Source organism: Acomys minous, assembly GCF_964271855.1.
Source record: "Acomys minous genome assembly, chromosome: 11".
Lineage (NCBI taxonomy): Eukaryota > Metazoa > Chordata > Mammalia > Rodentia > Muridae > Acomys > Acomys minous.
Window position 1 is genome coordinate 26079259 of NC_140492.1, and position 24019 is coordinate 26103277.

Sequence of the window (24019 nt, forward strand, 5' to 3'; positions counted from 1 at the left end):
CAATGATTGTATGCAAAAACTACCTATCACCTAGTATAAATAAAGGGGCTTTGCTTGCCAACATACAATTTAATTAGGTGAACTGATGTTCAACAACACTGAGACATACTACCAGTACAGACCCTTTTACAAAGGTATCTTCACTTCATAATACATTTCTATGTTATAGCTACATATAATGTACCATAAATAATTATAAACCAAAATAGCTAACAGTTACAAAAATTTCAGTGCAGTACACTTAAGTAGTCATACAGGTCACAAAATAATTAATTGGTCTATCAATACATGATTGACAGCCTTTAAAAGCTGAGACAACAAGATAAATATCTTGAGATTGGTAGAGATCACTGAATAGATAATGCAAGTTTTCTCATTTCCAATTATAAAGACACAATTGGCTATGATGTGGACTGAAATCTGCAGGCAGAATGTGACTAGAACCCCAGTGCTATCAAATACTCATACTTTCAAATACTCATACTTCCCAATGATATGTCTTATCATATTGATTAGAACTTATTGATCATTTATGCCCAGTCCTCCAATTTGATTATTCTCAACCCAACTAGTTTTTCTTTTTTGCAATAGTTCTCACTTCACTAAATATTTTCTACTTACGTTCAGTTCAGTCTCATAGTCTCTTTCATTTCTCTCACATATTTCAGTGAGCTTTCTTCTGAGGTTGTAGGGAGATAGACAAACTATACTCAGGACATGGCTGACAAAATATTGTTACTATAAATATCATTATAAATTATCAATTATTGTTGGGAATGATTTCATAAACACCATAAAAAACTGAGTCTGGACTTTATGATGGCGAGGGCAAGTGTTGAACTACTCACAACCATCAGATAGTACTTTGGTATAAATTTATAAAATAATGGCTCTATACCCATTGCGATGTATGCAATAATACAATCACTAGGCATAATGCAGTACAGTCTCTTGACATATGCATGGACAAAGCTTGGTATTTAGGAAGGAATAATTAAGGAGCATTTGACGGGGAAAAGACTCATTTCGTCTTGTTTTTAAGGAAATGACTTTACCCTCTCATCAGTTCTATCCTAAATACTGTTATATTGTCACTGGATAGTTAAATCAAAAGAGTACCTTGTCAAAAGCCATGATGTTACTCAATGCCACAAAGGACAGTTAAGTAGAGTTCTCATTTGCACACACTATGCTACCAACCACCACAGTGCAAAAGAGCACAGTGCCAGGTGGCCCCTGAAAGGTCAAAACATTTGTGCAACTTCCTTTTTTTTATTTTATTAATTTATTCACATTACAACTCAATTGTTGTCCCATCACTTGTATTCTCTCATTCCTCCCTCCCTCCTGCTTTCAGCCTATCCTTAGTGGGGAGTCCTGATGGCACTCAAAGAAAGAATAAGCAGGCTACCAAGAAGAGTCTTGATAGCCTTTGACTTGTGCAACTTTAAAACAAAGCATCCGTGATACAACATGCCTGGGAGGAATGTATATTGTGTGAACCTGCACTTTGTACATATAAGATAGACAGGTGAGGCACAGTATGATTTCCTCAAGTGCTTTAAATAATAAACTCAAAGGACATAGATTGCACTATCAAATGTGTTCTAGAAGAACCAAAACTCAAATAATGAAAAATATACCCAAGCAGAATAAAAAGTTATAACTATAGATCTTATTTATTACAAATACAAGTCAGAAAGTTGAAAATCACTTGAGTATTTTTCTTTTTTAAAAAATGGCCTGAATATATTAGATGTTTTGAAGTACAAACTAGGAAAAGGCTCAGATATGCAAGTTGCTTGAAAAAAAAAATACAACCCAAAACTGGTAAATAATGAAGTCATGCATTCCAAAGATATTTAATACATCCAATTGTACAACATAATCTGTTGTGACATCTAGCTAATAAGATGGCAAATGGACATCAGCATTAGAAAGCACTGGTTTCATTTGCTGGTTTAGTTTAGTTTCTTCTCTAATGTCATCCCTATAAGAAATATTGTGTAGGGGCACTAATTATTGGCTTAACATAACTGTATGAATTCCTGCATCCTAATCTTTCTTTCGAAGGGGCTAAAAAAAGTTTCTGGGATTATTGTGTTGTTGTTTTTCTACAACTTAAATGGTTGTGTGGAATGGGGAAAAGGAAAATACAAACAGGTGGTGAGGAAAATGAAGAGAAAGATTCAATAAACATGTCACTACCTTTAGTTTCTCTGTTCAACAAAATAAAGTAATATTTGCCCTTTTCATCTGATCCATATGCTTCTTCGTTGGTATCAGCACAGTTGTATCATAACTAGTCAAAAAAAAAATAGTCTTCACATTTTGCTAGGCACCCTGATATCTAAAAGAAATTATTAAGAAATAAAAGAAGAAAATAAATAAATGAAAGCAATTCCATTCTTCAAAGTTCTATACGTCATTCCAAGGGTCATGTGCCTTGGATAGCAGAATCCTTTGAACAGTTCTTAGAATATGACCTTGGATCTGCAGCATCAGCACCACTGGGTGTTAAGTTCCCAGACTGTCCTAACTGCATAAAGGCAGAATTAGAGGCATTTCTCTTAGTATAGAACACCCCAGAGAATATACAGGGACCTACACACAAACCTTACCCTAGTAGTGTCAGTCCCTGTACTTACCTCTCTTGTGGGTGCCTAAAACTGCTTCCTATTGCTCTGGCCTTACTTTAAAATTGTTCATTGTTGAGGATGCTACATATCCTGGAATGCTAAGCAGCCAGTTTGAATACCTCTCCTTTCAGGTTTTCCATATGTAAAGCACACTGCTCCTCATTAACACAGTTTTGGTTTGTTTTTCTTTTGCTTGCTTGCTTTTTTTAATCTATAGTTATTTGTCATTTGGTTAAGGAGACCCAGATGAAAATCCCGAAGAGGAAAGGATTCCCACACCTCATCAGCATGGCAGACAGGGACAAAGCTCAGATGATTTTGAGAGCCAAAGCATGGGCTGCCATTACCACGGAAAGGTGCTGCAATATCACAAATTCATTACAATATCACTAGAGAACTGGCAAGGTACACTAGGGACAGAGTGCTGAAAAGGTTTCCTGTCTGATATTTTATAGTTTTACCTTCAAATATACTACAAGAGGCATTTTTTAGGAATGTTCTCATTTTAGTGAGGTTTGTTTTGCTAATGCTCGCCTTTGAAATGGTCGGCCAACTTGCCTACTTCAATGGCAGATTTCTTTGTAAAGTACATCTAGTACTGTGTTAAATACTTGAAAATGTTTTTTGTGAATTCTTATAACAAGAGACAAAGTTGGCACACACCCTTTTCCTAATACCTTATGTTCTACAGTATTTGTTCATAAGGTGTGAGGTGAGGGAGTGAGAAAAGAACTCTATCCTAAAGCACTGACTTACCCCATGGGGCTATGTTCAATAGTCAACAAAAGCAATACTAAGTGTATGAAACAAAACAACAGAGTGTATTGCTAAAGGAGGTTTCCAGTCAGTACAAAAAATGATTTGAGTGACTACAAATTTAACTAGGGTAAGAAATGGGAACAGTCTTCCAAACTTACTTTTCTCCTCATTTAAGTATATTTACTCATCATGCCTGTGTGTGAGTGTGAGTGTGTGTATGAGAAAGTGTGTGTGTGTGTGTGTGTGTGTGTGTGTGTGTGTGTGTGTGTGTGTGTGTGTGTACATGTGTGCCAAGGCCTATCTGTGGAGATCAGAGGAATTGGTTCTCCCTCCTTCTACCATGTGGGTTTCTGGGACAGAACTCAAGTCATCTGGTTTGGAGGGAGGCATGGCCTTTACAAACTGACTTACTGCACCAACCTCATCCTTCCAAATGCTTAACTTATATTTTTATCTCAAATGTCCGACACAGCCTTCCCTGAATTTAGTTGTAGAGACAGCTGGCACACATGCATACATAGATAAATGCATGAGGGTATTGTTGCACCTACCTTTAGTCCCTGCACTCCAGAGGCAGGGGCAAGCAGATCTCTGAGTTTGAGGTCAGTCTGGTCCACGAAGCAAATTCCCTGACAGCCAGGACTACACAGAGAAACCCTACCCCCAAAACTAAAACAAATAACATGCAAAAGCGGAAAAGAAGGAGGAAGAAGAGGAGAAGGAGAGAGGGAGGGAAGGAAGGAAGGAAGAAGGAAGGATACAGAGCCAGATTGCTGTCACTTATTATCCTCATTTACTATGCTTTATAATCAACCCTTCTATATTTGCACACATTGTACAAGAAAAATAAACATTTCAGTCTATATGTTTATGGGACAGCGAAGCACCTTAAGATCAAAATATAAGAAATGATATGGTGGGACCTCAGGATTCAGCTTTGTCTGGCTCTATCTTATGTCCTTAATTCTATTTACTTTTTTTTTTCCTGAGAATATACAGGAATATTGAAATACATTTTATTACTTAGGATTATTTAATTTCAATTTATTATATTCACTATCTTAAGCCAATTCTTGTTCTCAAACAATATATTCCATTTGTTGTTCCATGAGGCCCACATGAAGCTAATATTTGTTTAATATAATCATATTCACCCTTTATGCTCCCCACCAGTTGCCCCAACACACTCCAGCACACTTCCTGATAGCTTCACAACCTTTTTCGTTTCTGTAACCCTCTCTGTCCATTACATAGTGTCCCTATGTGGCAGGCTGTGGGGTGATCCAGTGAAGCAAGGGTACCCAACCACCAATAATCACACCTCAAGAAGAAGGCTTTTCCCTGCTCCATAAGCTCTCAACTGCCACTAGCTAAAAGTAAGGTATGCCCTCAAGAACTTGTGCCCCACCTAGTCTAGAATTTTGACCGGCTTAGTCTTGTGCAGGTCCTATGCAGACAGCCATAGCTACTGTTGATGTAATTACTGCACTAGATCCAGAAGGCGGAATTTTAAAGTAGCTCGCCAACACTACTTCTTGTATTCTTTTCGTGTGTGTGTGTGTGTGTGTGTGTGTGTGTGTGTGTGTCACAATCACTTTCACCTCATCTATAGTCACCGCAGTTGTACTAATTCATAAACTACTGGGTTTCTATCTGCCATGATCCTCACCTTTGTTTTATGGCTGTTGTAGGATTTCGTTCTATAAGGTCACGAATGTCCTTCTTAGCAACATGTGTAATCTCAACTACATACTGGGATTTTTTTTTTTTTCTGATTCTGTATTTTTTAGCAGGCCCTGACAGGAAAACTTAAGGGTACCACATGAAGAAATAAAACATGAATATACTTTCACATATCCTTACATTTAGCTATTAACAGAACTTCTGCTTTCCCTTTAATAATCTGATTTAAATGGCCATAAAACTAATTACACACACACTTGTAGAGACTAGCAATACTATCAGTTCAAGCCATGTCAATTTATGTCTATAGGCTCTTTGGGAATCTTTATTTTAAACTGTTGTTCTACTGATTTTTTGTTTGGTTGGCTGGCTATTTTGTTTTTCAAGACAGGGTTTCTCTGGGCAGCCCTGTCTGTCCTGGAATCACTTTGTAGACCAGGCTGGCCTTGAACTCACAGAGATCCGTCTACCTCTGCCTCCCAGAGTGCTAGGATTATTAGACATGCACCACTGAACATTCTTAATAAAAGATACAAGATTCTTTTACTATGGTCTCTAGTGTTTTGTTCCTGTTGTCATGTATCCACTGGAAAACCTTTACTATAAAAACACATTCCAATTTGCTAAGAATTATCATTTAAACAAACATTTCATACTCTGTGCCTTCATTTTCTCCTTTAAGGCTAAGACTTGCAGAAAGTGTTGATTTTAGCACTAATATAGCTGATCTTCAGGAAGTGTTTAAAGAACACCTGACATATATTAAGTACCCTAAATTTAAAAAGGAAGGAAAGAGGGAGATGTTTTACAAAGAGCAAATTTTCAACCTTATCATACCCTAAATTAGGAAATAAATTCTAAGAGGTCAACCATTATACATTTGCAATTATGCACCAAATGTTTTCTTAACGAATGTTTGCAGAAAGAAAATCAAGAAAAGAGAAGGGCTGTCTCCCTGTGATTGCTTACAAAGGTGACCCTTTTGGGGAAAACACATGTTATTTGTTCCCTGAGCTGCACATGATTAGCTTCTCCATCACACACAGACAAATTAGGAAGGCTTCTGTGGTGCACAGAAATCATCCATTAAACAAAGTCAAAATTAATGATAAAATTGAGTTCCCTTTGTGTTTGATTTTCATCTATCTGCACTCAATTATAAATGAGCTATAAGGAAAGCGGCCCATTAGCTGTTAATTCCTAATGACTTCCACTACCATTGGTGACACACTGGAAACACTCTGTGGGTCTTCAGCTGAAAATCAAAAGGGACAGCAGAACTACAGAAGCTCTTCCTCCTCTGAGCCTGCCACAAAAGCTCCAGGGCACGGGGATAAGTTTTAACATAAGCAAGCTGAAATAAGATTGGATCTAGACATTGAAAAGAGATGAGTGAACTATTTTCATCTTGTGCTGTGATTTACGGTCCCTTAAGTAGACACAGTTGTAGTTAAGTACAGTTCAAAATTCCTTTTTTTTTTTTTTTCTGTGTCAGAATGAGTATTCTTCAAGGATTGAGAAAGTATTCAATTAAGAAATGTCTCACAGAGCTTATGTGTGCTATGCCTAGAGATGTCATTTAACTATTAATTTGAGGTAAGTGTGCTATCATCTCATGACTGCAACTTCTCTAAGATTACAAGAACAAACCACTAAGCATTCTGATTCCTAACATATCCAGAGCAAATATATTTTGAAGCCTCCTATTTTAACAGATTTTGAACCATAAAACCAAAGTACTAGGCCTCATCCATTGATTGATTGATTAATTAATTGGTTTTTCAAGACAGGGTTTCTCTATGTAGCCTTGGCTGTCCTGAACTTGCTTTGTAGACTAGACTGGCCTTGAATTCAAAGAGATCTTCCTGCCTCTCCCCACCTGAGTGCTGGGATTACAGGCAGCATGCATCACCACACACAGTGTCTTGTCCATTCATAAACAGTGATTTACAGTATTATTAAGGCCACCTTCAGTCCTTTTTATTATTATTATTTATTACATATACAGTATTCTGCCTTCATGTATGCCTGCACACCCGAAGAAGGCACCAAATCTCACTATAGATGGTTGTGAGCCTCCCCATGGTTGCTGGTAATTGAACTCAAGACCTCTGCAAGAGCAGACGGTGCCCTTAACCACTGAGCCATTCCTCCATCCTGCCACCTTCAGTCTTGATTTGAAATAAAAAATTTAAAACCATTAATCCCAAATGTGTATACTTTAATTTAACATAATCTCTTTTCTTACAAAAACATAAAAATAAAAAAGGATGTAAAATATTTGAATACAGAATGAGAGAGGGAGGTTGGGAGGCAAAATAGTGGAAGTTAAGAACTACAATTCCACAGACTATTATTTAGCTATTGGACAAAGAAAGAAAATAAGTATTGAGTTTTTGAGAGTCAGGGTTTTAGTCACTTTATTGTTGCTGTGATAAAACAAAGAGACCATGGTGACTTTTAAGAGAGAACATTCTGGAATGTTAAGAGTCCCTCATGAAGGGAAGGCATGGCAGAAGTCAGCAGGCAGAGGAGGCTGCAAGAGCAGGAAGCTATGGGCTCATATCATGGAGAGGAAGCAGGAAGCAGGAAGAGTGTCCTAGAAGTGGACCAAGGCTTTAAACTCTAAAATGATGAGTGATTTACTTTCTGTAGAAGATTCACCTCCTAAATCTTCTCAAACAGTGTCACCAAATGGGGACCAAGAATTCAAATCCCAGGCCTGAGAGTGAGGCTGCGGGAGTGAAAGCATTTCTCATTCAAGGCACCACAGTAAGATAAAGCCTTCTCCAGAATTAGGAAGACAGACTGGAGAGCTGGGGGTGTAGCTTGGTGGCTCAGCTCTTACCCAATATCCATGGCAACCTGACTTTAATCTCAGGCAACACAGTCTCTCTCTCTCTCTCTCTCTCTCTCTCTCTCTCCCCCCCCCCCAACAAAATACTCACTACTCAAATGGGATCAATGAAGATTTTTAAATAACAAGAACACAGTCAATGAGAAAAGGTCATTAAAACAAACTTTAAATTACTATTTATTTGAGGAATTTTTTCTCTAACTCCTATTAACAAGACTCTTGTAATACAAAGAAATTCTACTTATCACTAACTACTATTTAAGATTTTATACTAGCAAATGCACCATCACTGGGAAATTAACATTACTATAAGAGATTTATACATTTCTTTCACTTTTAACTTGATATCAAAATGCACAAATATTTCCCATTGTAAAGTCTGGTTATCTATAGTAAATATCCTGTCTGTTGATGAAGAGAGTAAGCATGAGGGAGTTCCTACAAATCAGACATCAGCAAGCCTCCAAAACTTCTCTGTGTAAAAAGTGAAGTCTCCTGATCAATTACAGACAGGATTATAGATTGCTCTATAACTGAAGTAGATATTGGTCACAGCATGAGAAGGAGCAGACTCAAGGGGAAAGGGGAAAGGAACTATCAGTGAAGGAAAAGTGGCTTTTGAGAATATGGAAAACATCACGGCATAATACTGCTTGTTTCTGAGACTATTGAGCAGGGAAAAGCCATTCAGATGCTCTGAGAGAGGATGAAACTAGTGAAAACTAGATAAGCTGTCAACTATTGTTCATATAGAGAATAAAAATAAAATTGAAGTGGAAAGCACAAGGCAGGGATGGAGGACTTACTACACGGAGGCAAGAGGCCTGGAATTCACAGAGGAAAGCAGAAAGCACATGGCTGTGAAGACAGGTGAGTGTTCATTTAGACACAGCCATACATGGGATCGTGACTATCAAAGAGAAATGTACTGGGGAATATAAAAACTGAGCAAAACGCTGTCTGATCAACTGATTCAAAATCGTATACAGAAGCAAATAGGTCAAAACATTTCATCACCAAGAGCTCAGAAGAGGAGACTATCATGAAGAGAGTCCATGTCTTAGAATAACGACAACTCTGATTATTATATGAAAGCTGGGAAAGGAAGCAAGAAGTTTTATAAAGATGTAGCCAGTTTGTGCTAAAGAATATGAAATTGAAACTGTGTCTTAGGACACATAACAATAAATGTTTTGGGGGGGTTGTTTTTAGTTTTGCTTGTATGGCACTGCAAATTCAAGAGAAGCATTTCCATTGTTCTTCCTTTCCTCACGTCCAGAACTGAGAGTGCAATATTTCAAGTAAAAAAAAAAAAAAAAAAAAAAAAAAAAAAAAAAAACCAAAGCATAAAACTAAATATTTGTTAACTATTATATTAGGAAAGAAAAATCAAAATAGAATTGTTTTCAATTATAGGTATAAGCATTTAAAAAAGGAATACTTCTACTTTCTCACTCATCTTTGCGGTCACAGGACTTATTATACAGAAAATCACATTACTACAGATATTCACACACAGAGACACACACAGACAAACACTCAGAGACACATACACACACAGAAAAATAGAGGAAAAAAGGAGTCAACGGAACAAGGCTTTATTCTCATCTACAGGGAAGAGGCCATTTCCTGCTATGTTGTTTGGGTTCATTAACATTCATACTGTATTTGCAAACACAAAGAATCATCTCTGTGGTAAAGGAAAGTATCTAATTCTAACTGCACTTTCTCGCAAAGTAGATGTCTCAGGGTCTTGGAGGTTGATTAAGTTGAACTGGATAACAAATGACGTGAGTAAGGATTTTCTCTGGGTCACAGAAGAAAAAATTATCACATATAATAAAAAGGACATCGCAAGTAAGAAATAATAAGAATGGCCAGAACCTTATGATCACTGTACACTACAGGAATGCAATGACCCAATGGAAGCCTCAAATGATTAACTATTCTACTGAGCAGATGTGTTCTCCGCTTCTTACATCTGAAAGGTGTTATTTTGAAGTTGGAATTAAAAAGGATAAATTCCCCAGAGTTTCTTTTCTCACCCAAGTAGATAAGTAATGGCAAAAATACACTAACAGAAAAGGACAAAAATGAAAAAAAAAACCATAAATTAAATGAAATTTTATAAAAATGAAAAACAGACATATGGAAAACTAAATAGAGGCACACGCCTGTAATCCCAGCACTCAGAGCTCGTAGAGACAGAGGGAAGTAGATCTCTGTGAGTTCAAGGCCACACTGGTCTACAAAGCAAGTCCAGGACAGCCAAGGCTACACAAAAAAACCCTGTGGGTGGGGGGGGGGATGAGATGGGGGAGGGATATAAACAAACAAACAACAAACAAAGGAAACTAAGTAGAAGGCAAAAGTGGGCTAAAGAGATGACCCAGTGACTTAGCGCACTTGTTGATCCTGCAGAGGACCTGTGTTTGATTTCCAGAATCCACATTATAGTTCACAACCAGGGAGTCTTTGCCATCTTCTGACCTACATGGGTACCCAGGCACGCACGTAGTACCTATACATAAATGAAGGTAAACATTTATAGACATACATCTCTTAAAACTAATTTGAAAAAGAAAGGCAAATCTACAATCTGACTTTATAGAGGAAGAATCTGAAAACACCAATTTTCCAACCACATCAGCAAAGGCCCTCTAAAATCTCAGCACCCAGAAGCCCTTAGGACAAGGAAGAAAACCAAGCCTAAGTCTAAAACAAGATGGCATGGCTCCTGAGTGCTGCCTTCCTGTTCACCAAACATGCCCATATATTCCCCATTGCAACCCTAGGTCCCACCCCTTAAACAGGAAATCCCAGCTCCTACTGAGCTAGGAGTCTCCGGACTTGGGAACAGTGAGCTTAGAGGTTGGTGGAGAATAACCTGATTGAAAGTAAATGGACCATTCATCCATCTTCCCTGCTCTGATCTCGATGCCAGTACACTAGGGTCCAGCCCTCTACTCCATGCCCGTGCTGCCCACTCACTATAATGCACTGCAGATTTCACCTCAGGAAAAGGAAAACATTTCCAGAAGGGAGAAAAAAAATTCTTCACTCTTTGCCATTATTTCCTAGTCATTGACTAACAATGAAATTCCCCAGACACTTAGAAGCATCCATGTATGTAGAAATTAAAGGTCTTTCCCATCTAAAGTTAAAATATAAATCTATAATCATGTATCACTTTGTACTTTAGTACAACCTGCAGATGACATCCAAAGATAAAAACAGAGGAAAATAATACCAGAAAGAGAGACTAGGATAGGTAGGAAGAAAACTTGATTTAAAAAAAAAAATCAACTTATAAAAAATATATTTTTAAAAATTTTGGCACTCTATAATATAACCTAATTTAAAAGCAGAAACAACAACAACAAATCCTTAGAGACTTCAAAAGTGTGGTCACTAAATAAAAGCAGATGAAAGACAAGATCATCTTTCAAAGTGTAACAGAAAGTCAAGATGATGGATAGGTTAAGAGAAAAAGACAAAGTCTAGGAGATTCAATATACAAATACCAGGTATCCTTAAAAGAGTAAAAAAATAGAAAGAGAAGGAAATTGACAGTGACATAGTACATGGGATGTTCAAGAAATAAAAGATCACAACTGATCAGTCAGCCCTCTGAGGCAATGACTGTGACACTAAATTCTGCCTGCCACATCCCTAGCACAACCCTCTTTGTTGCTTGCTTATGTCAATCAAGCTCATTTCAGGTCTCAATACTGAGTATTAATCTAGCTCATTTTATCACCCAGACTCTTTACACAAACAATCTATTTCTCTTTTGTATTCTCAGGAAACAGTTCATATTCTATCTTCCAGATGCTAAAACTTGGAGGTCACGGTTTTCAGACAAAGAGCTACAGAACATGGTAACAACATGAAACTTTACACCTGAGACATGTTTCCCGTTTGACTTTATTTGTAGCAGTCCCTCCTCGGCTCTCCTTTTCTTTCTGAACCCTTATCCTGCCTTGCAATGTAGCACATTTCAGAGGACGGTCCATGCAGCTAGTTAGACACCAATGAAGACACAACTTGTAATAACTCATTAATTTTGTCATCTTGTAAACTTATCTTAAAAAATACTCTCGTCTTTCCCAGCAATATAATGGAATGGAAACAAATGAATGTAACTTCCGATGTTTTCAAATGTCTTATCTAACAAAATTACAAGTGTAGCTATTAGGTTTCCTGCATCTTTTCCAGCAATTACCTCTGTAAATCTAAACATGTTTTACAATGGAAAAGCAGGCTCATCCTCCTATGTAATAAATTATATCTGTTTAAATTTACAAGCTGAAGCCCTGACTCCTAAGAGGATGTTACTCGGAGATGGAGCCACTGGGGATTAATCAGGTCTCTAAGTAGAGACAAAGTTAGTCTGATATGGGCTCAGTGCCCTTATAAAACTCAGAGTTTACACACATGTACTCTCTACTAACCTACCTTCCTTTCTCTCTGCCACGTGACAAAACAAAATAGCCCACCTTCTGAGATCAAGAAGGGAGAGCTTTGTACCCTATTTTTTAGTTGGGTTATTTGGTTTGGTAGTGTTTAACTTCTTGAGTTCTTTATATGTTTTGGATATCAGCCCTTTGTTGGATGTAGGGTTGGTGAAGATCTTTTCCCAGTCTGTCGTTTTGTCCTTTTGTTGGTGTCCCTTACCTTACAGAAGCTTTTCAGTTTCATGAGGTCTCGTTTACTAATTGTTGACCTTAGAATCTGAGCTCTTGGTATTCTGTTCAGGAAGTTGTCTCCTGTACCAGTAAGTTCAAGTCTCTTGTTCACTTTTTCTTCTAACAGATTTGGTTTTATGTTGAGGTCTTTAATCCACTTGGACTTTACAGTTTTGTGCAGTGCTAAATATGGATCTATTTGCAAGAGAATTCTCACAGAGGAATATCAAATAGCAGAGAATTACTTGAAAATATGCTCAATGTCCTTAGTCATCAGAGAAATGGAAATCAAAACAGTTGCCATTCTATCTTACACCTGTCAGAATAGCTAAGATCAAAAACTCAAGAGACAGCATATGTAGGTGAGGATGTGGAGAAAGAAGAACACTCCTCCATTGGTGGTGGGAGTGCAAAATTGTACAACCACTTTGGAAATTAATCTGGTGCTTTCTCAGAAAATGGGGAATAAAGCTATCTAAAGACCCAACTATTCCACTCCTGGACATATACCTGAAAGATGCTCCACCACACAACAAGGACATTTGCTCAACTATGTTCATAGCAGCTTTATTCATAATAGCCAGAATCTGGAAACAACCTAGATGTCCCTCAACAAAAGAATGTATAAAGAAACTGTGGTACATTTACACAATGGAATATTATTTAGCTATCAAAAATAAGGAAATCTTGAAATTTGTAGGCAAATGGATAGAACTAGAAATAATCATCTTGATACGCAGAAAGATATGCATAGTGATATACTCACTTATAAGTGGATATTAACCCAACATACATGTCCTCTGACAGATTTCACCCAGAGGAGGATCAGGACAGATACCGGGACTCAAAGCTGGAATCTGGGTGAAGAGCTGGGAGTTGTATGGAAGAGTTTGGGGATGGAAGGATGAAGGAGGGAGTCGTCAGGAGCTCCACAAGGAGACTATCAAGGCTGGCAGATCTGGACCCAGGGCAGGTCTGCACAAATTGATGCACCAACCCAGGACACTGCAAACAGAGAACCTAAACACCCTGTTCAGATGCAGCCAATGGACAGCTCATTCTCTACATGGGGAGGTGGGCTAGGAGAATGGAGGACTGCCTCTGACATGAATTCTGGTGCCTGCAATTTGATCACTGCCCCTTGGCAGAGAAGCCCTGTGGGAACACAGAGGAAGAGGAAGCAGGCTACCCAGATGAGATCTGATAGTCTGTGATCTGACAGTGGGGCAGGAGGACCCCACCTGTCTAGAGGAGGGAAATAAGGTGGAAAAGGGAGGGAGCGTGGGAACAGGAAGATAAGATCAAGGGGATTACAATCGGGATGTAATGTGAATAAATTATAATAAAATATTTCAAAAACTTTCAAAAAAAAAAAAAGAAAGAGAGAGAGAGCACTTAGAACATGTTCATCATAGCCTCTGAGACTTCCAGCATCTCAAACTATAAGCAAACGCATCTGCTATTTAAGCCATCCATCCTATGGCATTTTGTTATAGCAGTCTTCACTAATAAAATAGATGCCTTTGGAAATGTTAAAGGGCTGATGCCAAGAATCCTCTAGTGTATTTTCTTTTGCTGATTGGTAAGCAACAGTAAAAGTGCACACACCTATTACACAGTGAAAAATAAGTTAACTCTAAATGTCATGGCTTAGTCTTTTCGTTTTAATTGGAAAGCAAAAGAAGAGGAGGGAAGGGCATAAGGGAGGGGAGGGGAGGGGAGTGAAACAGCCAAGCTTACATTCCTGATCTCTTCACCCTAGTCTTTGATGCAGGGGGTTGGCCTGTGTGAACCCCGTGTCCTGGAATTCTGATTCTTAAGAGCTTTGCGCAGGGGCAGGGTCCAACAAGATACCAGAAATAAAAGGGGACTGAATAAGCAGCTCACCCGCCCCTTGACTCCTTTGGTCCTTCCCTGGAAGGCTGTTACAAACTCCCTTTAGTTCTCAAGCAAGTCCAGCACTCCCAGGAAGATGTGCACTCCTCCCACTGGATTTCCAGTTACTAATCTATTATTTTTTTAAGTGGCAGAGAGGGGGTTACATTTTTAAGACTTCCAACTCAACAGTCCTGCAAAGTCTCTAGTTTTTTCCTTGCACGCTCAAGTATGAAAATAACTTTTTTTGAAAATAATATCTATTTAAACTCAAATAATACCCTTGGGACCTGGTTTATTATACACCTTTATTCACGCAGTACTCTCGGGTTAAATGCCTTTCTTCCTACTAGCTCCCTGAGCAACTTCTAAATAGGGTTCCAAATATGCTTGAATGTCACTATCCCTGGTAAGTTTTTGTGTTGCCACCACACAATGAATATATTGTTTGTTCATATTTTAGTCCAAAAGCACTATTTAAAATGCATACATGCTGTGTGTATGTGTGTGTGTGTTTGTGTCTGTGTGTATGTGTATCATATGCAATTCAAGATTTGACAAATAAGAAAAGCACATGACCAAAAAAGGGAAGTTAATAACTATGAAAAACTGTTAATTTATTTTATTTACATTTAATAATGGTATTAAAGGTACACATTTTTAAATAGTGAACAAAATGATTTAAACAAAGTACAATGAAGTGCTAAGGACATGAATAATACAAATGTAATTATCCTTCAGGTACATGGTTTTCCTTGTATCTTTGAAGCCATGAATGTTTATTTTATTATATTATATCATTTTATCTTTAAATATTGTCATTAAATTAAAAAGTTTAAAATTTTTTATTTATAATATGATATAAAGTAGTTAAATTTATTTTTTTTCAACAGTTTGTTAAAATTTTTAAGTGTTTTGCAGAGAGAACAGAGTTATAATTTCAGCAGTAGATAATGCCTATTTTGTTAACAGTTACAAGATAATTCATAAGAGATATTCACAAACAAAAAATGTCAGTCTCTTTGTGGACTGAAATAAAATTTCAAGTCCTGCTGAAAACACAGCTTTTACTTACCAAGAAAGACTGCTCAGGGATACCATCAGGGTAAAGGGCAAAAAAGTTCTGATCAGTTGACTTTTACAGAGAATTGAACAGCTTCTCCCAAAGGGGACATCAGTTTCCAGACGTGAATAACTAAATACCTCACTGTTTAGTATTACAGTAACAGCTAAGTGTACCCTCACCATCTGAAATGTCTAAATACTAGAAACAACATCTTATATCGGAGTTTCTAGTTGATTACCTTCATCATCAATTTTAGATTCTTACTGAAGAAAGAGCGGTTTACCTAACACTTAATAGCTCCCTGCTGTAAACCAGTAATGAGAATGAGAATGTAAAAAGTATTTTTAACCATAGATAAGAAAATCTGTTAAAAATAATTTCAACCATTAGCTCATATGGGCAAGGTAGACCAATTTTTTCAAAAGAAGCGTACGGTAACATGTAGCCCAAATACAAGTTTATAAAGGTCTTCAATCAGAGTGAAGAACAGACACCCGGTGCAGCTTTATCATAATGATAGTCATCCATCCCTGACACAGGCTAAGTACTCCTTACAAAATACTTAGGAAAAGTTTTTAATACTTGCATATAAATAAGCCATCTTATAGAGGAACTCTTAATCTAAATACAAAATTTATGTATATTTCATCTCTGCATTATACACATAGCCTGAAGAAAAGCATTTGCGATTCTTAACAAGTTATGTAAGAAACAAAATTTTACGATATGGAATTTTCCACTGTGTCATCATGTCCGTATTCAAAAGGCTTCTGATTCTGAAGCATTTCAAGTTTTAAATTTTGGATTCGGAAAGCTCACTACAGATTTAATTATTTTACCACTTGCATAGAAAATACATTTTGAGATTCATTTATTCAGCACTTAATTTTCATAGCAAGGAAGGTATCAGGGCTCCTAAAATTGTCTAAATAAAGTGAAGGAAAGAATAATGTAATATTTTGAAAGATAATAAATCCACTACCTGAAGTAATAACACACTTTTCAGGAGAGGCAAACCTGAGGAACTAAGAAAGGGCCAGCTATTGAACACATCCCTTCAAAACTGGTTTAAATGAGCCCCAGTGGTATTGTGGTGCACACTTAAGGCTATGAGTTTGGGGACAGCTTGGGCTACATGTCAATACATTACCAAGGAAAACAAACAAACGAATAAAAAAAAAAAAAAGAGGGACATACCTTCAATTTGGACCCATGAGGTATCAGGGGAGATTTATTCTGCTTGGGTGGGATATATAGCTCCCATTTTCCATATTCCAGTTTTTTATATGGGTGAGAAAATGGATTCCAACCACCTAAAAAGATAAAGATCATGTAACTGATGACTTGATAGGACGAGGAGTTTAATGTACATGATAATATACTGCTTACCTGTAAAACTCAAAGTGCTTAAAACCCTGTTTTCTCCCTCAGTCCTTCTCCTAAATCTTCCAGAAGATGGTACTCAGGGGTGGGGGTGGGGCGGCAGCACAGAGGGTATGGGGGAAAAGGGTGGGAGGGAAGATGGTACTCAGGGGTGGGGGAAATGGGTGGGAGGGAAGGTGGTACTCAGGGGTGGGGGAAATGGGTGGGAGGGAAGGTGTGACTGGGAAGAGTGGAGGGAGCATGGTTGCAATTGGGATGCAAAATGAACAAATAAATTAATTAATGATCAAAAAGACCTGTTTTCTCATATAATAAAGTATTTGATGGGCCACTCAGAAAAATGTAGAACAGTTCAAAATTTATAAGAAATGGCTTTTATGGACCCGCAAGATGCTAGTGGGTTAAGGTACTTATCACCAAGGTTAATGGCATGAATTCAATTCCTGGGACAAACATAGTAAAAGGAGAGAACCAATTCCTACAGTTTGTTCCATGATCTCAAAACACATGCCTTAACATATGCAACCAGACACACATACACACCCACCCACCCCCACACCCACACACATACACACACACACACATGCATACACACGCACGCATGCATGCACATGCACACAACCATCTAAACATAATTGTTAAATGTAAATAAAAAATAATAAAAGGTGCTTCTGAAGTTTTTTATTTGGTTTCCTAAAATTAAACACAGATTTTAATATGTTTAAATACAATTTCAACTTTTAATATATTTATTGGTAAGTATAATATAAAACACAAGTAAAAAAAACACAAGTAATTTTAAGGAAACATCAACAAAGAGAAAATATATGAGAAAGGAGAAACATCTAGTCTATTAGATAAGATGCATGCCATTTTGATAAAAATTTACTGAAATAATTTACATGTGCCAAAATTCATAAGAATATAAATGAACTAAAAATAAATGCCTCAATTAAGAAAGGTAGAAAGTTAACTTGGCATAGGGAGTAATGGGATACTCTGCTGTGGATGAGAGAATCAAGCCTTGAGCACACAGAAGCAGTGCAGGTCCGGTACTTAGCCAGAGGTATGAGAGCAACTGGTTATGCTTACTGCACATAGAAGAAATGGACCAAGACCTACTAACACACCCTTAAGCCATTCAAACATGCATGAGCTTCAAATCTGACACAAAACTGTAGAGGACCTAGGAAGAAAGCAGGGAAAGCTGTTTACAACCTTTGGCTAGTTAGTGAAAAATAATTAAGTAGTTAATTAATTAAGATGTTAAAACAGTACAAGTTTTGAACTGTCCTACATTTGATCACCAAAACATAAGTTTACCTCCATAACAGATAGAATTCATGTATGAATTCATTTAAGGAACAGCATAAAAACATTTGAAAATGTAACTCGAGGAACAAAAACAAACAAACAAAAACAAAACCAAAAAAAAAAAGAAGCAAAGAAAATACTCAGAGGAAGAACCTTGAATGGCCGGGAGAAACAGGCCACAAGACTCAATGCCATGGATCATGAAATCACATATTAAAGCAATGAGTTAAAAGTTTCAAAATATCAAATATCCAATATGAACATAAAACTACACTCCTCAGAGGATCTAAATGACTGAAAACAATTTGGCACTCAAGTTACTCTAGCTCAATAGCCCAACAAGTCTATCCCCAGGCAATATCCTAGACAAATTCTCTTAAGTGAGTATAAGAGAATATTTTGAACTATTCACTGAAAATTCATTGCAAAAGCAAAAAATAATAAGCAAGCCAATTTAAAAGAAGATAAGGAATAAGTAAAATTATGTAGGTGGGAGAATTAAACCATGGGGCATCATACAAAGAAGTAAGAGACATGTATCAGAGTGAATAAACACAAAACTGCAGAGCTGACTTTCCAGGGAAATGGAAAAATATCACTTACGCCAACCTCAAGAAATCTGTAAAAGGTAATCGATAGAGATGTGTATGTCGTAAAAGTACTAAAACTAGAATGAGATTGTGAAATAACATCTATGATGATTTTCTCTAAGATAGGAAGAAATTAAATATATACAGGGCAGAGAAATAAATGAAACAAGACAAGCAAAATATTTATAATATCAAAGCCAGCTGTATAAATATGGGACTTCTCTATCTTTCCAGGATTAGATAAGTGCCGCAATGAAAACTCATAATGTCAGGTTTCTGTGCAGAAATGCCTGCCCAAATAGCTTTCTTTACTATTAATTATAAAGTGATACTACCAGGCATCAGACATCAGATCTTAACGTGTTCATGATTCCAAATACCAATTAGGACACTACTTTCCAGGTTGGCAGTTTCAATCCATGCTCCTACCACCTTCACAGGAGAATGCTCAACTACCCATATCCTCAGTAACACAAGGGATTATCATTTTAATAACAAGGCATGCCTGTCTTGCTCAGCCAGGGTTCGCTAAAAGAATTAAGCTCTTGTCCCCTAAGGATCCCCAGCATGCAATAAATAAACTCCTCTTTAATGCATCAAGAATAGAACTTGTTATGTACCATCCTTGAGAGAATTGAGAAAGCTCTCACATAATTTTCTATGTTCCATGGATCAGACGTACAACCAGCATGAGAACTTTCCTCTCATTATTTTTCTGGCTGTAACAGTAACGTTTGAGATGCACTGTTTTCATTTCTTTTCAAAAGAGGCTGTAATTGCAACACTGATTATTCTCTTTAACCTTATTGTTATTTGGGATAAATTGAGTTGTATTAGATTTCCTTTTAAATTTCATTAATTTCTACTTTTATTGAAATGAAGATAATAATGTGGCTTACTTTGAGATTTAACACAGTGGCAATCAAAGCATTTATTTATTTACCGACCTATTTACTTTCATCAGCTGAAGCCATCCAATTTTCTTACAATAAATTTTGTACAGGATTCCAACATGGAAACTATATAAAATATATCAAATTGGAGGTGCTCTGCTTGACATATCCCTACACGTATCTGTGCCCTTTAATCTTCTACCTGCCCATTTGAGCCCAAGAGACAGAATTCTGCTCTTTTGTGTGTGTGATATAAATGTGTGATGTGTGCCTGAGTATGCATATTGTGCAAATGTGTATGTGGTTGCACATGCCTACCCATACATGCATAAGCCAGAGAAAGACAGGAGATATGTCCCTCAACTACCCCTTAAGCCACAGCCTGTCACTGAAGAAGAAGTTCAGCTTTTCTGTTAGTCTGGCTTCCAAGGAAGCTTCCGGGATCTTCCAGTGACCATTCCCTACACTGGGGTAATGGACATATTTGGTCATGTCTGAACTTTATGTGGGTGCTGAGGATTTGAACTAAAGTCCACATGCTTGCATGGGACATTCTCTTACATACTGACCCATCTCCACAGCCCTAAATTCAGTTCTTAAACACTGTGAGCTGCTTGTGTAAGGCTAAGGACTCAAGGATTTGTCCCATCCATGTTGTAAGGCTTTATGGGTACAGCTTCTGGTACTCTCAGAAGATACAAGGTCACAGCAAACTCCCTGATCCTCAGAGAACTATGGGCAACTAAGGGATCTTAGACCTGGAGAAATATTCTCCCCCAGGGAAGAGCACACCTAATGGTTATCTAATACCAAATGGTCAGTTCATGCAACAGGCTAAGCAGCTTGTAATAACACCGAGGGGGGGGGGGGGGAGAAGAGAGAGCAAGTAGAAGCATATAAGAAGGCTTGAAAGGAGAGAAGGAAAGGGAGAAATAATGAAATTATACTATAATCAAAAATAAATGAAATAGTTGTTTGTGGTTTGGGGGTTTTGTTTGTTTCTTTATTTTGTTTTTTTTAGTTAAGAGTCCAATGGTGATTACTAAAAGCTGACAAGAGTGGGTAGGGCCAATGGGATGAGATAAGAAAAAGCTTGCTCCACAGATACAATAGTTACAGGGTAACTGTAAGCTGGTATAAATACTTAGATTTCAGAAACATAGAAATATTTCAGAAATCTAGACAAAATAATTTTAAGTTTTTTTCACTTAAAAATGAATAATATTTGAGAAGGCAGATATGTGTAATAAGACTAAACACTGTACACCTATAACAAAACATCTAATGTAACCCATTAAAATGTATACTTTTAGGTTTTTAACGTATTAGCTAAATAAAGGGCATAGTTAAATACACATTTTAGATATTAGAGAAAATCTCTGGCAACCATATCATTCTGAAATTAGGAAGCTGTAAATGACTTTCCCTGCACTGGAATTTGCAGTATTCTAGTGTATGAACATTACTCATATTCCATAGACTTTGGAGAGAAGTAATTTCTATTATTATCCTTTTATTTTTATTTACTTTATCTTCCAGAACAGCAAACATACCTTAATATCTTTAATGGAAATTTAGTTTAAAAATCTACGCAATTTCAAATTATTCTTGTCAGATAGATATGAAGAGATAAAGTATTGTTTAAGATAATAACACATTTTTATTAATGATATAAAGATAAACATTATTAAAGATAATAAGTTTTCGTTCCTATGACAGATTCTACGACATTGAACTCTGTGTGTTTTAGATCCGGTTATGAAAAGAATGTCTATGTTTCTCCAAAGTGTTACACTGAATTCCATCCCCAAAATGAGGAAGTCAGGAAGTGAGGCGTTTGGAAGACGCTTTACTCATGAGGGTGAAATCAAGGCAAGTAGGGTTAGTACCCAAACAGACGCAATTTCAGAGAGCATGCTAACTTCCTTTCTGCTACAGAGCAGACATGGAGAAATCAACTACCTTAAGCCCTGAAACGGTTCTTTATCAGTTCCCAACCATGCTGACTGAAGGCTTCAAGCTTCAAATGCGTAAGGCCTACACTTCTGCTTATAAGCTGCCCTGGCTCTGGCACTTTGTAATGGCAGTCCACACTAAAACACATGGATGTGGTTTTGGCCTAAATGTGATCAACCTTTCACTTTCTCAGGGACAATAGATATGAAATGCAAAACGAATGGCTAAACTGGAAAAGACATACTGTTTGCTTGGAACAAACATGTTATTTGACAAACTAGAACAAAGAAAAAAACTGGAGAGGGATGTTCATGAAATGTGTCCAGTAATCAGAGGCAGCCATAGATTCCTTCTGAGCAAGGAATGGCTCAGGAGTTTGTTTCCACTGACCAGTACAATGACCTCTATTTCTCCATGTCAATCAACATGTGGAACCCATTGGCCGGCTTTTCCATAAACAAGGAAAATTCTGGTGCTGTCACTGGCTCTATCAGGACCAACTGCAAATTAGCCAATTTATGGTTTTAACAATAAACATTTATAATAAAACTAAGGTAAATTCCTGTGACCTTAGTTCTTTACTACAATATTAAATATAGATGGTAAATGGTAAATAAACTTTTACAATGGAAAAAAATGGGTAGATAAAAGAAATAAAACAGTTTAATTTAAAAGGGAAGAAAATAATTGTACTTCATATCAGTAGTAATGTTACTTGAGTCTAAAATATCAAAATAATAGTTATAATTTAATTATTAAAATATGTTTTCGGAGCGAGAAGAGAATCTCAACAGCAAAGGCCCATAAGCACACATAGGGATGTTCGATATAGTCATTCCTGGGAGTACAAAAACCACAACAAGATGCTGTACTCAAAACAGGAGGCTACAGAGAAAACAATAGATGCAAAGCAAATGGAAAGATGTGGAAAAACCTTACACCTCAAACATTGCTACTTGAAATGCAAAGCAATGTAATTACCATGGAAACTCACTCCCCCAGTAATTCAGCTCAAATGTATATGTGAAAGTAGGGTGTGCTGATTAATGTTTTGTCAATGTGATGCAAGCTACAGTCATCTTAGAAGAGGGAACCTCAGATTGGAAATTACCTCTATCAGACTGGAGTGTGGGAATGACTTTGGGGTTGTTGTGATGTTTTGTTTGTTTGCTTGATGAATGGATGATGTGGAAGGACTGTAGGCAGTGTCTGCCCTTGGCAGGTAGCACTAGGTTTTATAAGAAAACAAACTGAGTAAGCCTGTAAGCAGTGCCCTTTGTGGTCTCTGCTCCTGCTCTCCCGGCTTGAGTTGCTACCTTGGCTTCCCACAATGAGGCGCCGTGAACAGGGCGTATAAACTAAACAAATCTTTTCTTCCTCCAGCTGATTTTGGTCATCATGTTTACCACAGCAATGGAAAGCTGGGACACAGATGTCTACATGAAGCCGTACATGTATAGTGTTCGTTGTAATATAACTCGTAGTAATCAAAAAGTAAAAACAATCAAAACATCTAAGAAATCATCAAAGAAACTGATTTGTAATATATTTGGTCTGATGGAGGAAATGGAAACCAACACACAGTACAATGTGGAACCCTCTAAACATAAATGATATTAATGGAAAAAGCCAACCATAAAAGATGTATATTACACACTATTTATACAAAATACACATGGTAGGCAAATTTACAGGCAAAATGTATATTATTATTGCCTGAGACTGTGACAATTATAAAATGTCACTTAGAATGTATACTAGGTTCCTTTGGAAGTACAGAAAATGTTTTAAAACTGAGAGCAGTAAGTATTGGACACACCAGTTTTTAATTATATTACAAGGAGAGGAATTGTATACGTTAAATAGATAAAATGCATGCTACAAGAATTGTCTCACATTGGAAATATCTCAATAAAACTGTTAAAAAATAATTCAAAAGCAAAGCTCAGGTAGCCTTTGTTTGTTTTCATTGATCTTTGCAGTGGACTCAAATCAAGTTCTGTCAGAGATATTGTAAAGGAAAAGGCCACATAGGGAGACATATAAAAATTTTAACACTAAGAAGATAGCCTGGTCAATAGGTAGAATAAAAAGTCAAGTTTGATGGATAAAGACGTCTTTGAAGAGAAAATGACTAAAAGTTTAAAGGCTTGCCAAGGTAGAGCAATTTGAGAATTTAGGGCTAGAGGGAGCAGACAGAACAGTTTGAAGCAAAAACAAATACATATAACTATCTTTCCATCAGGAGTCCAAGCTAGCTATATCACCAACAGAAGAATACAAAGCTAATGACAATGACCTAAGAATTTTTCTTGA

At 37.1% G+C, this 24019-nt stretch overlaps 1 protein-coding gene across 1 annotated transcript in view; it reads right to left on the reverse strand.

Moving 5' to 3' along the window:
- Window positions 1-24019, reverse strand: part of GBE1 (1,4-alpha-glucan branching enzyme 1) — a 234914-nt gene that overhangs the window by 143262 nt on the left and 67633 nt on the right. Inside the window, exon 3 of the mRNA XM_084802365.1 lies at window positions 16765-16880. Within this exon, the coding sequence (XP_084658491.1) occupies window positions 16765-16880 (116 nt within the window). The remainder of the gene's footprint in view (window positions 1-16764; window positions 16881-24019) is intronic.